This window comes from Balaenoptera musculus, chromosome 2 (genome assembly GCF_009873245.2).
Source record: "Balaenoptera musculus isolate JJ_BM4_2016_0621 chromosome 2, mBalMus1.pri.v3, whole genome shotgun sequence".
Classification (NCBI taxonomy): Eukaryota; Metazoa; Chordata; class Mammalia; order Artiodactyla; family Balaenopteridae; genus Balaenoptera; species Balaenoptera musculus.
Window position 1 is genome coordinate 88,074,532 of NC_045786.1, and position 16,731 is coordinate 88,091,262.

The 16,731-nt window shown below is 37.8% G+C and overlaps 1 protein-coding gene across 1 annotated transcript; it reads right to left on the reverse strand.

Annotated features, from left to right (window-relative positions):
- Positions 1-921: 921 nt before the first annotated feature.
- Positions 922-16,391, reverse strand: TRIM69 (tripartite motif containing 69). Its single transcript, XM_036842006.1, has 7 exons — positions 16,344-16,391; positions 14,979-15,455; positions 14,036-14,131; positions 11,480-11,713; positions 10,680-10,702; positions 10,473-10,597; positions 922-1,463 (listed from the first exon to the last, which is right to left on the reverse strand). The coding sequence occupies exons 1-7, from the start codon at positions 16,389-16,391 to the stop codon at positions 922-924; spliced, it is 1,545 nt and encodes a 514-aa protein (XP_036697901.1).
- Positions 16,392-16,731: the final 340 nt, after the last annotated feature.

The window sequence follows — 16,731 nt, forward strand, 5'->3', positions numbered from 1 at the left end:
AATTGTAATTTTAGAGGGCCATGCTGCAGGTCCTAAGTACTGCACCCCTGCCCCCCATCTTTCCCAAAAAACCTGTCAGATATAGAGCATGAAGCCCAGTTAGATGGGACTTCCAAAGGAAAGGAAATAGGGATGGTTCATCAAGGGTACTGCTGAGATCAATAAGCCTAAGAAGTTTAGGCTTAGAAAGAAGGAACAAGCTAGAGGATGAATATATTGGAGAGGACAAGATGAAATATACGAGTATTTAAATTATAGGCAGGAATGACTAAAAGGATATAGTCAAAAGTAAATGGAAATACTTAAATGTATTTGAATACAGAAAAACAAGTGCTCCATAGGTAGGTAAAGCAAGAAAAAGGGACTGAGAAAGAGTCAGAGATTCGCTGGACTAAAAAGTATCTTGAGAGAATTCAAGACAAGATTATAAACTAGCCCAGAACAGTTTTTTTCTGGAACAGTTTTTTTTTTTTAATTACAGTAACAAGTTCCAGAAAATAAATGTGTTGCAAAATGTATATTAAAAGATAATTAAATAGGAAGAAGAGCACACATCTAAAAATTAATCTATTGAGTCATTATGTTGGAGAATAAGGACAGTATGATAGAATTTCTGAGCACGTTTGAAAAGGGTTCCTGAGCATCACAAACTCAAGCTGCATTTTGCTCCAGTTACAATAGGATGATGATCATGCTAATGAGAATGGCTCCTGTGTCATAGTTGACCCCAGAGAGTTAGAATGACATCTTGAAAAGCTCCAGTGAAATCCACTTAGAACAGTGAGAACAGAATTCAATTTGTGAATCCTCTTTTCATTATTCCAGAGTTCCCCATAACTTGGGAAGGGAAACCAGTGAGACTGGTAAACGATTTCAATACCTCTTTAATAATGCTCTGAATTTCTACAATAGTATGACAAATTACTGTGGATGTAAGATATGCAATGGTTCTTTATTCTCTCCACCATCATTAAGGCAAGGGCAGAAGTAGGGATAAAGTTTCTCCATGAAGGTGCTACTGAAGGTGTAAATGTGGGTCATAGTTTTAGCATTGTAGAAGGATACCTGCCCTCCCTCATAATCCAGGTATATGCCCACCTTGTTGAGGTTGTTAGTCAGTTTCAGACTACAGGAAGGCAAATCCAGAGCCTTTAGATCAGTTTGGTTCCGTAGCCTTAAAAGCCAGAATCCTTGCTCAGGAGTTAGAGGACAGCTGCCCTTCCGAAGGATGGATTCTCTGACGACTCCAACTGTCCATTTTGTCTTCTTTGCTACTTCTACTTCCCAGTACCACCTTCCAGATGTGAAGCCTTTTGAGCCCAGCACAGCCACACTTGAGTCAAACCTCTCTGGATCATCAGGCATTACCTGCTTAATGTCACCATGCCATACACTTGTTCGGTTTTTGGAGAGCACTAGATTTGGGTGAGCAGTTTTAGGGTCCAGAGTTAATGGAGACAGGCCTAGTAAGAAAATAAGAGAAAGCAGGGCATGGGGGAAAAGGGATGAATGCAGGTTCCCATAGATAGTATTTACATAGACACCAGTGCTTTATCTCCCCATGCCATATACTCTTAGACAGGCAGGTAATTACTTATATACTTTATATTGTTTTGATATCCATGTGGCTATATTCTAGACATTTTTATATTTGTGGTAAAAATCAGACTTTACTCTGAAGCAATTATTATACTCTAATAAAAAATGCAAATAAGATAAATCTGTACTAATAAATATAAGAAAATACAAATGCTGAAAGGGTAAAGATTAGGTAAGTGGGTCCTAGGAAAGCTTTCTAAGGGCAATAAGCATTTTAGTTTTGATGTAACATCTATGAGATGTATCAGGATGCTTTGGGTAAAAAAAAGCAAAAAAGGAATGAGTGAAAAACAGTAGCTTGCATGAGAGAGAAGATAAGGGCTTGCCCGTTAGAAGCAGGTGAGACTGAGCTAACTGGCACAGAATTTAGAGGACAATGGTGATAAGTTTACATTTGGTTTAATAGACCCTGGAACTTTTGAGGTCTGGAATGGTTGATGCCACTGATAATCAGAATGTGGTTCACAAACTGTGTAATTGCCAGTCTGTGACAGGATAGTACAGAATTGAGAGTAAGCTCTTAGAAACTTTCATAGAATTCTGACAGAGTAATTTTGTCAGTTGATTTTGTTAAAAAACTGGGCTTGCACTTTGTTATTTTAATTCCACTTTTTCAAGTAATTAATTTATATCATATTCTACAAACATATCAGTTTTAAAAACTGGTCCTTTATCACAGGTAATTTGACAAGTATTGGTTTAGACAAATCAATGGGCAGCAGTATAAAAAAGAATTTCTAAATGAAGAGAGATTGGAAGCATATCAGCAAGAAGGTGACAAATTCTAGATGTGAGATCATTGAACCTTGGCACAAAATTTGGTACAGGAAACACAAAAACTATTGTGTGTTCACATCATGGACACAGATACAAATATGCATACATTTGTTGTTAATGGATTTACTTATACTTGGAAGCAAGATCAATCCAGTCTATCTCTCTCTTCTCAGAAAAGCCTGAATCTTTTCCATCATCCCAAGGATATTTTCTTTCTAACAAGAGGCTTTGAAGAATCCTGAAAATTTCCCATATAGGCTGAATCTTCTCTCTCACACAGATCCTCATCCACTTTGGGTTGTTACTTTTTCCAGTGTGAGAACTAGGATTTCTTTGGAGGTATCATAAAGAATTCCTGCCAGCCTTTTAAGAACCGCAGTCTGCTCTCATCACCAAACCTCTGACACCTCCAGCTAGCTCAGCTGGCCCTGGCTTTGAGGGTTCCTGGGAGTCAGCTTTGCATCCGCTTTCTTCTTATGCCATGTTCAATCCAACAGTAAGTTCTGTCAGCTCCACATTTAAAATATATTCTGAGCCTACTCAGAATATATAGACAGATAACTTCCACAAATACCACTGGCTTGGAACTACTGCAATAGCTTTTTAACTGTTCTGTTTCCACTCTTGCCTTTTTGCAGCCTATTCTGCCCATAACACGAATGAGATCATCCAGTTCTCCTACTCAAAATGCTCTTATGCTTCCCATCACCCAAGGTAAAATCCAGAGTCCTTACAGAGCAAACAAGACATACATGATTTACCCACTTCTCTGACCTCATTTCCCACCACTTACCACCCCTTCGCCCCATTTAGTTTGGTCCAACCACCTTTGCCTTTTGGCTCTTCCTTGAACATACTAAGCTCATTCCTACTTCAGAGACTTTACACTTTCTAACCTTGTCCCTAAACACTCTTTCCCCATATGTTCACTCCTTCACATCATTCAGGCCTTTATTCATGCAAGTTCAATAAAATGTTAATGATAGAATCTAGGTAGGTGTAGGAGTGTTCATTGTAAAAGTCTATAAACTTTTCAGTATGTTTAGAAATGTCCACAGTAAAACATAGGGAGAGGGGACTGTTTGCTCAGAGAGGTTTTCTCTGGCCATTCTATCTAAAATAGCATGTTCATCTGTCTATCACTGTTTGTTCTCTTATCTTGCTTTATTTTCTCTCATGAATAATTATTTACTGAGTATACCATGCTTTGTTTTCTTCACAATAGTTACCACTATGTGAAATTATTTACTTGTTCATTGTCTCTTCCGTTGGAGTGTAGTCTCTAGAAGGGCAGGGACCATATCTGTTTTGTTTCCTCATATATCTTCAAAATTTTGAACTGTTCCTAGGTATTCAAGTAACTATTTGTTAAACAAATAAACAAACTTCAATTAGAGTTCCATTTGAAACCTTGACACTAATTAATTTCACCATGCTTCATATTCCTGTTATCCTTGGCATAAACGCCCAGACTGTAGACTCCTCTAATGATTTATTCTCTACTGTACTTTTATCCCCACCCTTCTGTTCTTTACCTACTCTGCCTTCACCCATCCTTCCACTGTTCCCACCCAACCCTTTCCACTCTGCCCTTTAGAACTACCTCCCTAATTATCTCTCCTGCATCCTCAGTTTACAGAATTTTCTCATCACCTCCTTAATTTAACATAAATCTGGCTGGTTCTTCCAAAAAACAAACTAACTAACTAAAAAACAGCTTCCAGAAGTTCATGAGGCTACTCATTTTCTAAATTCAGATGCCAGAGATCAGGTTGCCACCACTGCTACTTCCAGACCCATACTCTACCTCTCATCCTCATGTAAAAAAATCACTGTTCATTTGAGGCTCTTGTCATTCCATTTCATATTTCCCTCTATCTCTATTTGATGCTATTATGTACAAAGTTCCTAGTTATACCCCCTGCACTTTGGGTTAACCTTACTTCTCTACCCCAAATCCAGCCCATCATCTCAAGTGATTTTACTATCTTTTAGATATAGCTACTCTTCTATTCTTGCATGTCCTTGACTTTACTGCTGGTGACTTTTGACTCCGTTACATCTAAGCTGTCCATGTCAATGACTATATTCTGGATCTTGTAGTCATCAGGAACTATTCATTCTCTAAAATCTTCAATTCAGATATGCCATACTCTTTATTTTTTGAGCTTTCTCACCCTCATCTCTCCCTACAACCATTACTTGACTTCATTAACATCTCTAGTCCCCTATCTCTCTTTATTATCTCTCTTTGCTTCCTGGCTTAAAATCCTTCCCTAAACAGTTAGCAGTGATAGCTTTGTTGCCAGTAGCCTCAACACTTATATCCTCTTACGCTATTTCTGCAGCATCTGCCATGCAACTCTCCAACCTTGGATTTATTCAACTATTCAAATTAACACCCCAATTCCTGACCATTGCAGGAGGAAAATCACAAAATTGTGCATACAGGTACCACTACAAATTCATTATTTCCACTCTATGCTTGGCCATCAGCACTGCCCAGAACTCTTATATTTCCCAAATCAAATCCTCTCCAATTCCTCACAACAGCAATTTCAAACCTTCAACTCCCACCTCAAACCCCTATTCCACCACTTCCCTCCTCACTCCCAGGCAGAAGACTTCATCTCCTGTTTCACAGAGAAGCTACAGTACATCTTATAGGAATCCCTCAATTCTTCCCACTCATACTGCAAACCCCACCCCACAGAATTGTTCACTTCTACCATCTTTATCTCCTCTCCAGTTTCAGAGGAAACTGTGGAAAGTCAATACCTCTCTCTGCTGTAGCTCTCACTCTTCCCTACTTCCACCAATTATTCCCTTTCTTATACTGTTGATTTCTGCCTTTCTACAGGCTGCTTCCCTTCAGCATGTTTTCCATTCATACATCTTCCCTTCTTAGTGAAACTTCTCAAATGAGTGATCTATTCACTTCATTACTGCCTCATTCCAAATTACTCCTGAACCCTACACAATAACTTCTACTCATTCCACTCTTTTGAAATTGGCCTTGCCAAAGTCACCAGTTGTTGTTTAAAATATCTCTTTTCCAGTCATTTTCTAAATTGATCTTCGCATTTGGCGTGAATGACCATTCCCTTCTCTTTGACAGTCTCTTTGTTTTAGATTCCATGTGGACTTCATTTCCTGGTTTTTCTTTTATTTCTGTTGCCAGAATTCCTCCGTCTCTTCTGAGGCTTCATTGACCTTCATCTGTTGTTATTCTCTATAACATGCTCTCTCTTTGACTGTATGTTCTCAGTTTCCTTAGGAAATCTCATTTACATGAATAGCTTCAGCTACCCCGACTCTATATTGATTATTCCAGCCCTGGCCTCCCTCCTAAGCTCCAGTTAGAATAATTACCCATTTGAATATATTCACTTAGTTGTCGTGTAGGTCAACACAACATGGCCAAAACTGAACTCATCAGCACCCTCCAAAATCTGCATCTCCTGTATTTCCATCCTTGACATCACCTTTCTCTATCCCTTACCACCAGTTACTGTCCTGTATATTTCAGCTCCAGGAATTCTGCCTCCAGAATCTATTCTTTCTTTTCCATTCCCATTCCCATGCCTCTGGCTTACATCTTAATAATTTTTCACCTAGAGGGTTGCTACAGACTCTAACTTGGTCTTCTAGCCTTTCCTGAGGAGCAGAAACTGTGTCTTTTATTTCCATATCCTTGGAGCCCAACTTAATGCTTAGCATGTAGTAGGCCCTCTAGAAGAGTGTGTTGAATGAATGAGTGAACTTTGGTGATATTTTACTAATACACACAAAACTAAAGGAAATATATTAAAATATTTTAAGTTAAACAATTCCCTACACTGGAATACATGAATAGCCATATTGTCCATGGTTGCTTTTTCACTGCAGTGGCATAGTTAAGTACTTTCAACAAAGACCAAACAGCCCACAAAGCCTAAAATATTTACTGTCTGACCCTTTACAGAAAAAGTATCAGCCCCTATCCTAAAGCAACAGCATCATTTATAAGGCAGGAAAGAAGAAAATATGAATCTGCAGAATAAGCAAAGGCCTAGAAATAAGGAATATAAAGTATATTTTACCAAGGTTTGACCATGGTGCATTATTATTAAAATAGCCATCTATTAAATAAATCCCATTTGATTTTCTTAAATGTAAAATTATACCAAAAAGAAAAAAATCAGTTTGTGCTTTAAATGATTGCTAAAAGTGAAATTTGATTTTACAGGCAAAGAATACAAGAAGAAAAACACTGTGATCCTGAGACAGCTAGAATTTGCAGGGTAGAGTAACACAGAGGAGGGAGCTGTACATAGACTTTCAAACATCTACAAAGGGATTCCCTCAAGGCTGTGGCTGAATATTGCCACATGCGTGCAGTGAAACTCATTAAGTCCAGAGAGAAAATCTCCAGAAAGCAGTAGGCCTAATAATTTCTAGAGCTCACACAAGACTGGGAATAGTTTTCAATCCTGTCAGCCAGAATGGAAAAATGTTATAGTATGTAGAACATCAGACAGAGTACTCAGAAGGTTAATACCTTAGAAAATTGGCAAAGTTAACCCTAGATTAAAGGCTGCTCTTGAACCACTCTAACAAAGCTTAAAGGCTCAGCAAAGCTTAGAGTGTCAAAAGGAACAAAGTTATTTCAAATAACTTCACTAAATGCCAAAGTTAAATCCATAGAGCTTAAAGGATTACAACAAAATTCAGCAAATAGTGGTGTAAAACTGATCATGTTTGACAGCCAGAAGAGACAAATCTCCCATGCAGAATTCCAAATAATTTATGTAGATACTCCACCCTCAAGGAGGAGGGAGCATAACTACCCACTCCTTAAGTGTGGGCTGCACATAGTAACTTGCTTCCAAAGTATACAGTATGGAAAAGGGAGGGGGGAATAACCTTACAGTGGAGAAACTTGACAAACACTACCTCAGCTAGGTGATGAAAGCCAACATCAACAGTCGTAAATTATGTTGACAGTATGTATGCTTGATATGATGTGATGAAAATGGCACTTTAACTCTGTGGTCTTCCTCTCAATAACTCATAACGCTGGTCTTATCATGAGAAAATCATCAGACAAATTGCAATAATGTGGCATCCTACAAAATACGTGACCAGTATTCCTCAAAACTGTCAAAGTCATCAAAAAACAAGGAAAGTCTGAGAAACTGTCACAGCCAAGAAGAGCTTAAAGAAACATGACAACTAAATGTAATGTGGAACCTTAGATGGGATCCTGGAATAGAAAAATGACAGTAGGTAAAAAAACAAGGAAATCTAAAGAAACTATTGACTTTAGTTAATAGTAATGTATTAGTATTGATTCATTAATTATAAATCATGTATCACACTAAATATAAGATAATAATAATATAAACTAGGAATGAGGTATACAAGAACTCTCTGTACTATCTTTTCAATTTTTCTGTAAATCTAAAAGTATTCTAAAAAAATTAAGTCAATTAAAAATTTTAAAAAATACCAGCCATGCAAAGCAGCAGGAAAATATGACCTACAGTCTCAAGAAAACTCAAGCAATAACAACATGTTAGAAATTACAATAGTGGTGGAATTAGCAGACAAAGACATTAAAACAGCTATTATATATATCTTCCATTTGCATGAGAATGTAGATGAAACAAGAACATGGTAAGGAGAGAAACTGAAGATATAAAAAGACCCAACTTTTTGAAGAAATGAAATGTATCTGAAATGAAAAACATCTTGTACAGGATTAACAGAAGATTAGACAGTGCAGATGAAAAGATGAGAGAACTTGAATAGCAATAGAAGCTATTCAGAATGAAGCACAGAAAGAAAAAAGGCTAACAAATGCTGAACATCAATGACAAGTGAGACAATTTTAGGTGGTCTAACATATGTAAAATTAGAGTTCCAGAAGGAGAGAAGAAAAGGTGGATAGGTAAAAAAAACTCTTGAAGAAATAATAGCTGACATTTTCACAAACTTGGTGAAAACAATAAACCCATTGAGCCAAGAAACTCAATGAACCACAAACTAAATAAATAAAAAGAAAACACACCAAGACCCAGCATAATCAAACTGGTGGAAACAAGTGACAAAAAAAGTAAATCTTACAAGGAGAAAAGAGATAGTACATACAGAGAAATGAATATAAAAATGATAATAGACATCTCATCAGAAACTATACAAGTGAGAAAACAATGGAGTGACTTTTTATATTAGTGAAAAGAAGTCCATTAACCCAGAATTCTATATGAGGAAATATATCTTTCAAAAAAATAAGGTAAAATAAAACTGTGGTGGTATCCAAACATTATCAAGAGAAAACCCAATATGTAGTGAAAGATGAAAAAAATGACATAAAAATGGAGATTGATATTAAGAGAAACAAAAAGAGTCTTCTAGATCAGCGTGGACAGTACTCCATATGGATGAACCAGAGGCCAAAGGGGGGGGGGAAAAAAAGCTGAAGGCAAAATGAAAGAAAGAAAAGGGGGAAAGCAAAGCAAAAGCAGTAAAGGCAGTGAAGGGTTTGGCCTGGTAGACTCTTAAAAACTTGAAAAATGTCACATGGGATAGATCTTTGATTAGAATGTATACATTAGTTTCAGCTTCCACCAAATGAAAACTTTATTTCCATATTTTAACTTGGCCTTTTTCAATTTAAACCCAGCATAACTTCTCAAATTTGTTTTGGGAACTTCAATAAAGTATCTTTTTTGATGGAGTTAAAAAAAATCAAAAAGATCGACATTATCAAGTTTTAGCAAGGATTTGGAGAAACTGGGACTCTCATCCACTGGAGGTGGCAATTAAGATGGTACCACCACTTAAGAAAAAAATGTGATAGTTTCTTATAGTTAAGCATATACCTAACATACAACCTAGCAATCCCGTCACTAGATATTTACCCTAAAGAAATTGAAACACAAAGATTTGTAAACAAATGTTCAGGCAAGTTTATTCATACTAGCCATAAACTAGAAACTACCCAAATGTCCATCAGTTGGTGAATGACTAAGCAAATTGTGATGTATCCATAAAATACAGTGATTGATACATGCAACAACATAGGTGAATCTCAAAAAGCATTTTGCTAAGTGAAAAAAGCCAAACAGAAATGACTACATAATGTATGGTTCCACTTATATGAGATTTTAGAAAAGACAACTAAAGTGAAATAAAGTAGATCAGTGAGTGTCAGTGGCTGAGGCTAGAAGAAAAGGATTGACTGCAAAGGGGTATGCGGGAACTTGCTGGGATGACAGAAATTTTCTATATCTTGATTTTGGAGATGTTTACATAAGTGTACACATTTGTCAAACTCATCAAGTTGTACTTTACAATTGGTGAATTTTATTCTGTGTTAATTATACCTCAGTACTGATTTTTTTCAGTGTCAGTTACCTGGAAAAATTAACAAGGATAGATTTGTGATTTTCATTAAATCAGTAACTACAAATAATAATGAGTCTATATGAAGTCCAGAAAAAACTTTATTTAGAGCTTTATTTCTGTAACGATTTTTATTTAGAACTTTATTTTATGTTCTTGAAATGTCATTTGTGTTCTTTTGTCCTGCTCAGTTTTTTGGTATCTGCAGGATGACAAAAACTTAGTGTTCTTATTAGGCACATCTATTGCAATAATTGGTTTTCTTTTGAAGCACTTAAGATCTCTAAGCAGTCTCCTAAGATGAGATACTCCATGTTACGAACATCAAGCACAAGAGGAACTGTATTCATACACATGATGAGTATGTACAGTAACCTCCTCCTCCAGGGCAGAGATGCCTTAGGGACTTATATAACTGTTTTAGAAAAACATTAAAATATTGGTTGTCACATTTGATAGAACAATCCAACAAAATCGTAGGCTGAGAAGTAATTCGGACATCAGACTCTGTTTACCAGTACAAAGTCATAAATTCTTAGATGACGGTAAGAGAAGAAATTCAGTCGTACCAACTAGCCTTCTTTTGGCTAAACTTCACCCCTCCCTCTGTCCAGACGCTAACGTACTATTTAGGGCCACAGAAGACGTCCCACAGATGAAACATAAAGTGAGAGCCCCAGGAACAAATAACTACTATCCACTGATACCTGGAGAGAGAGTGGACTGCATTTCCCTCCACATCATATACTGGATGGGACCTCTGAACAGGCCTGGGTTCAGCTTTCTGGAGATAAGCTCTCTGGGTGTCAGCACCCTCATTCCTTGCTCCAAGCTGCAGGGGACATAAATCATTTATTCTTAGACCTCCTCCAGGGACTGAAGGAAGGGTATTAATACCACACGGAAACACTTACCTATCCAAGAGAGGTGTGATGTCCTAGGAGAGGAAAGGAGAAATAGAAAGGTTAGATGCCTGTTCATCAGCTCCAGAAATTTCTTTGGTCATACAGGCCACCACCAGAATTTGATGGTCAAAACTGCGCTCCTATGCAGATGGTCCCTATCCCATTGCCACCAACTCCTCTCATCCTCCATATGCCTTTTCTGATCTTCATCCTTCATCTATCCCAGGATAAACTGGCTTACTTTGCTCTGATTTTCTAGAGTTCGCTTTTACAGGGAACAAGAAAGAAATTAAGGTTAAGCTGTTTTTACCTACACTGCCACATAGTCTCAGGAGAAAAACAAAATAGGTATTCCAACCCCAAGGCCACTTTTCCTTACTCTGGCTAATTAAGCTTTCTGAGCACTGAGGTAGTAACCAATGCCACTTTAGAGGTGAAGCCTGAGGAAGCAGAAATTGACCAACAGCTTTTCAAACAGGTCAATTTATGATTGCTGAGAGCCAGTAAAAGATACAACTTAGGTGGCAACATTCTTACTTTTGAGAAATAAAGCTTCAAATTTCTTTATGGAGAAATATTAAAACATGCTGGTTTTCATGGCATTTTATTATCTTCTTTTCTAAGAGTGTGGAAGTAAAGCTTAAAACTGAGTATAAGGTAAAAGCAGCCTCCTGCTTTTCTCCCAAGGAATCTTAAAAGCACTACAGCAGTTTTTTTACCCTCCTGGAGGGGAAAATCTGCTTCTACATCCTTTCCAACCCTCTTTCCCCCTCTATTGTACCCATAGTCATGTTGGTATGGAGTCTCACTTTGAGAAAGTCGAAGGAGTTCTGCTGTTCCATCCGTGCCTGGATGCTCACCAACATCTCCTTGGCTAGGAGGCACTGTTCTTGAATGTGGCTCAGATTCAGCTCCATCTCCTCATTCAAGGCTTTCCCCTCTTCTCGGAGCTCATTTAAAGCGTCCTTTTCTTTGCTGTGCAGGAACTGATGCAGCTTTAGAAACTCCAAGGAGATGTGTTGCTGCAGATGTAGCTTGTTTTTCTGGAAAACTCCATGATTATCACAATGGTAATTACTGAGATTAACACTTGGGGATGGGGGCCCACACCACTAACACTCACACACTTGGGAAATACTATAACAGGAAAATGCATGCAAATGGCTGAGTATCAACATTCAACTGTACTAAAAGGAGCCCTTTGGGAGACTTACTCTGTCTTTCCCAGCTAGTTTAATAGTTCAGCACGAAATAGTCAAAAGTCATCCTAGGTTCCTATTACAGTACTGAGGTGGGAACCAATGCCATATTAAATAAGACCATGGGGTTAATCAAACATTTTTAAATGAATGATAATTCCCTTTTATCCAGAAGTACAAACCAATATCTACCAAGTGATGCTGTTAGACTGGGTCCATATGAGGCTGGAAGAACTGTCCTTTTTTAAGAAATCAGAACTGGGGGAGATGCCATTCCTGCTGCCAGGACAATGTAGAAGAAGCAAGAGATGGGCAATGTCTGAAGCACTGAAATTGATAACTGCTACACTGGCATCTCTTTTCTTAGGTGACCTCAACATTCTCATGGGTATGCCATCTGGCATCCTGGCTTCTCAGTTCCTCATCATCATTTCTAGTGATTTTTACCTTTATCTACTCGTTCTTTTAGTCACATTGAGGATTTTATCATCCCCAGCAATTGTACCATCTCTAAAATTGCTTTTTATGCTCACTTACTCAGGTACCCCTATTGCAACAATTATTGGGTCTCATTGAAACTTCCTGTTCATTGACCCCTTCATTTCCATTCATCAACTTTTCTCTCTTCATGTCCCCTATTATCCAGCTTACATTCTATGGTCAGTCATTATAATTGCACTCTTAAAATAGTCTTAACTCTCACTATCCTCTAGGTCAGACTTTTCCATTTTTCCTTTTACCTATTTCACCACTATCTCTCAGTCTTATTTGTTGGTTCTGTCTCCTCTAACCAAGCTCTAAATATTAGATTATTTGATATTCTGCCCTGGGCTCTTTCCCCTTCTCATTCTACACTCTCTTTCTAGGTAATAGCCTCTCCTCTCACAACTTTAAATACAATCTATATGCTGACTTCTTATTTTCATCCTAGAGCAACTTCTGAGCTCCAGATTCCTATATCCAACTGTCTATTTGATATCATCACTCACCTCTCACATCTAATCAATCACCACATGCAGGTAATTTTTATTTCCAAAGCATATGCTGAAGCTATTTATTTCTTTTGATCTCTACTGCCTTTCTAGTCCAAGCCATCATCATTCTCTGGGATCACTGCCACAGCCCTCTGCTAACCATTATCCTTGTCATTGTCTTTCTCCAATCCATACTCCACACAGCCACCAGACTGATGCTTTCAAAATGAGATGAAGCCATGTCCTATTTAAACCCTTTAATGACTTCTCATTATTCACAGGATGAAGTTCAAAATTCCTAACATTATCTACAAGGGCCTACATGATTGGCCCCATATCTGCCTTTTCAGTCTCATCTTGCTTACCCGGATCCAGCTTAATTGGCCTTCTCTCTGTTTAACATAGCAACTAACTTCCTGTCTCAGAAATTTTCCGTATGCTCTTTCCTCTTCACAGAACATTTTCCAGGCAATTTCCTTCATATTCACCTCACCCAGTTCACTTGGCTAAGGATAACACTTATCCTTTCAATTCTCAATTTTTAATAAGTGGCTTCTTCAAAGAACACCCAGTCTAGATTAGGTTCTCCATTTATATGCTCTAATATACCCTATATTTTCATTTATAGTAGTTACCACAGTTGTTGTTTTATTGTTATTGGTGGGATTGTTTAATTAACATCTATCTCCCACCATGGTAGGAATATAGTGTCTAGTATAATACCTGACCCACTCAATAAATATTTGTTGAATGAATGAATGTTGACTGTAATAGCTGAACTAGGAGCTCTTACAACAAGAACAAGATCCTCTTGAGACATCATTTCCATCTATCCTTCTTCTTTCCCTCATTGTACATATTTCTTCTTCCAGATGCCAAATGCCAGAGAAGACACCCCTCTATAGAATAATTAATGAAGAAACAGAACTCCCAGTTTATTCCCCCAACCTAGGAACTGATTTGCCAAGTCTCTTAACCATTAAGCTCCTGTGAAGTTGAAAGTATAAGCAATAGTTTTATTTAGTTTTAGGGAAGCTAGGAAAGATCAAATCAGATGAGAAAAGCCAGCAATCTGAGAGACCTTGGTTCAAAGGTGCCTGGTATGTAAAGGTACCTTTCCACCCACGTAGCTGAAGTTACAAGGAGGGTATATTCCGGTTGTATCTCATAACCCCTCTACCCTGCTCCTCACCTTGTGAGCAGCAATAGCATCTTTCTGCCTGTTCCTCAGGGACTGAAGTTCCTTCAGGGTTGCCTCCAGTTGACCCTGATGGATGGTAAGCTCCTCCTGGGAATACCATATAGAATTAACCCATGGTAATTGAGAGATAAAGGGCCATAAGGGACATCTCCCCCAAAGCCCCAGGGTGTCAGGGGAAAAAAAAGCAAGCTCTTGCTACAAAAGTCTCCTTTACCCTGTATCGTAATTCCTGTCTCTTCCAGAAATTGTGAAGAAAATTACAAGCAGCAGAAAAACTTAGTTTTATCCTCTTATTAGCTAACTTCAGGGGTTTGAAGAAGATAACAGAGCTCTATATATTTTCTACTCTAGTTACACTGTTCTCACTATCTATACTTTTACTTGCATTGTTCTCACTTAAAACACTCATTTCTTCCTTCTGCCCATCCAAATTCAAATAATTTTCCACTTCAAACTTTCTTTCACCATGCCTCTCCTGACTATTTCAGTTTTCTCTAATCTACTCTGAAATTCTAAACACTTGTGAATTACAAATGTGACAAAAATTTAGCTCACAACAGTAGACTATCTTATATTGCTTTGGTGGTTTTATTCATTTTAAACTTGACTAAATTTCAAGACTTTTATAACAAAAGCAGTATCTTATATGTCCATATTCTGTACAGTGTCTAGTAGAATGCTGTCGTGGCAGGGTTTGGGTAAATATTTGATTGACTGAGGGAGTAGACCAGAGCTCCTTCACTGCTTTCCTATAATTGGCAACTATAGAAAAAGAACTTTGCAAGATATGTTGTATTTTCTGAGCACTCTGAGCTTTCTAGTAATCATCTGAATAAAGGGGTGGTATTGGAAGAGAGAAGAAGTCCAAAAAAAGATTTTTCCCAGCCTTACTAAGGAATTGCTCAAGATTGCTCAAGACCCAGGGCTCACCCACCGTGAAGAAACACACAGCATCAGAGATCTGCAGGAATTCTTTGGACTGCCCCACAGACAATCGAGCATCTTTGCATTGAAAGCATATCAGTTTCCCGTCTGGCTTACTGAATAGTTTCAGGTTCTCTCCATGCTCTGGGCACTGTGGATGGCCCTTGAGTAGGGGTAGCTTCTTAATCTTCTCTACCAGCTTCTCCAGTACAAGGTTAAATGTACAGTTGCTGTATTGACATAGCATCTTACACTCAGGACAGAATGTTTCTTTTGCTTGCTGCTTCCAAAAGTTTTGGATACAAGACTGACAGAAGTTGTGGCCACAGCTTAGCATCAGTGGATCACGAAACCAATCATTACACAGTGGGCAGTGTAACTCCGTAGTAATATCTTGTATCTGCGCTTTAGAGGGTATCTGAGTGATGAAATCATTCACTTCAACGTAGTTGTCTGGGTCAATGTTGACGGAGGGGTTGGAAGATACCTTTGGAAAAGAACAGCTAAAATGAGTTTTTCTTTCTTATTGCCCATTTCAGCATTCCAGGATAGTGGGCTCTATTCCTAAAGGAGCTGAGAATTGGTGCAGTCAGAGTAAAAGCACCATAATCTCTTCTTTGAAAGTGATCAATAAATTCATTGTTATCTAACATCATAGTTTATTACTACTCCCAACATTATTAAACTTTAATAGAGAACCAAGGCAGAAGAAGAAAGAGTACTCAATCAAAGAAATGTATTTCATTGTACATCACTTCTTCCACCCACTTTCTCTATGTTTCAGTTGAAAGTTTTACTTCCAACTTCTGTTCTACTAGTTATTACCTTTTTGGGTTTTTTTGTTTTCTGGAAGTCATATGCAAAGAACTGGAAGATCAGTCAAGATTCCTCAGTCAATGGCATAATATCACCGACATAATATCATCCAGGCCCTCCACCCATCCTTTTTAAAAAACACATTACAGAAATAACATTTATACAGAAAAATGCACAATCATAAGTGTACAGCTCAATAACTTTTTACAAAATGAACACATCTGTGTAATCATCACCCCAATCAAGAAACATTTTCAGCATCCCAGAAGCTCCCCATATGCCTGCTTCAAGTCACTATCCCTCATCAAGGTTGACCCCCATCCTGACTTCCAACACTATACATTAGTTTTGCCTGTTTTTGAATTTTATATAAATGCAGCCATGCAATATATACTCTTTTGTTGTTGGCTTCTTTGGTCAACATTATATTTATGAAATTTATTCATATTGTTCTATATAGTTGTGGTCTATTCATCCTCGTTGCTGTATAGTATCCATTGTGTAAATATACCATAATTTATTTCTCCATTCTACTGTTGATAGACTTTTAGGTAATTACCAGTGTGGAGCTATTATAAATAGTGTTGTTAAGAACATTCCTGCTCATGTTCTTTGGTGAAAAAATGTTATATACAGACATACCTTGGAGATGTTGCAGGTTGGGTTCCATACCACCACAATAAAGTGAATATCACAGTAAAGTGAGTAACACAAAATTTTTGGTTTTCCAGTGCATATAAAAGTTATTACTGTAGTCTATTACATGTGCAATAACATGGTGTCTAAAAAATGCACATACCTTAGTTAAAAAATACTTTATTGCTAAAATATGCTAACCATCATCTGAGCCTTCAGCGAGTGGCAATCTTTTTGCTAGTGGAGAGTCTTGCCTTGATGTTGACAGCTGATCAGGGTGGTGGTTGCTGAAGGCTGGGGTGGCTATGGCA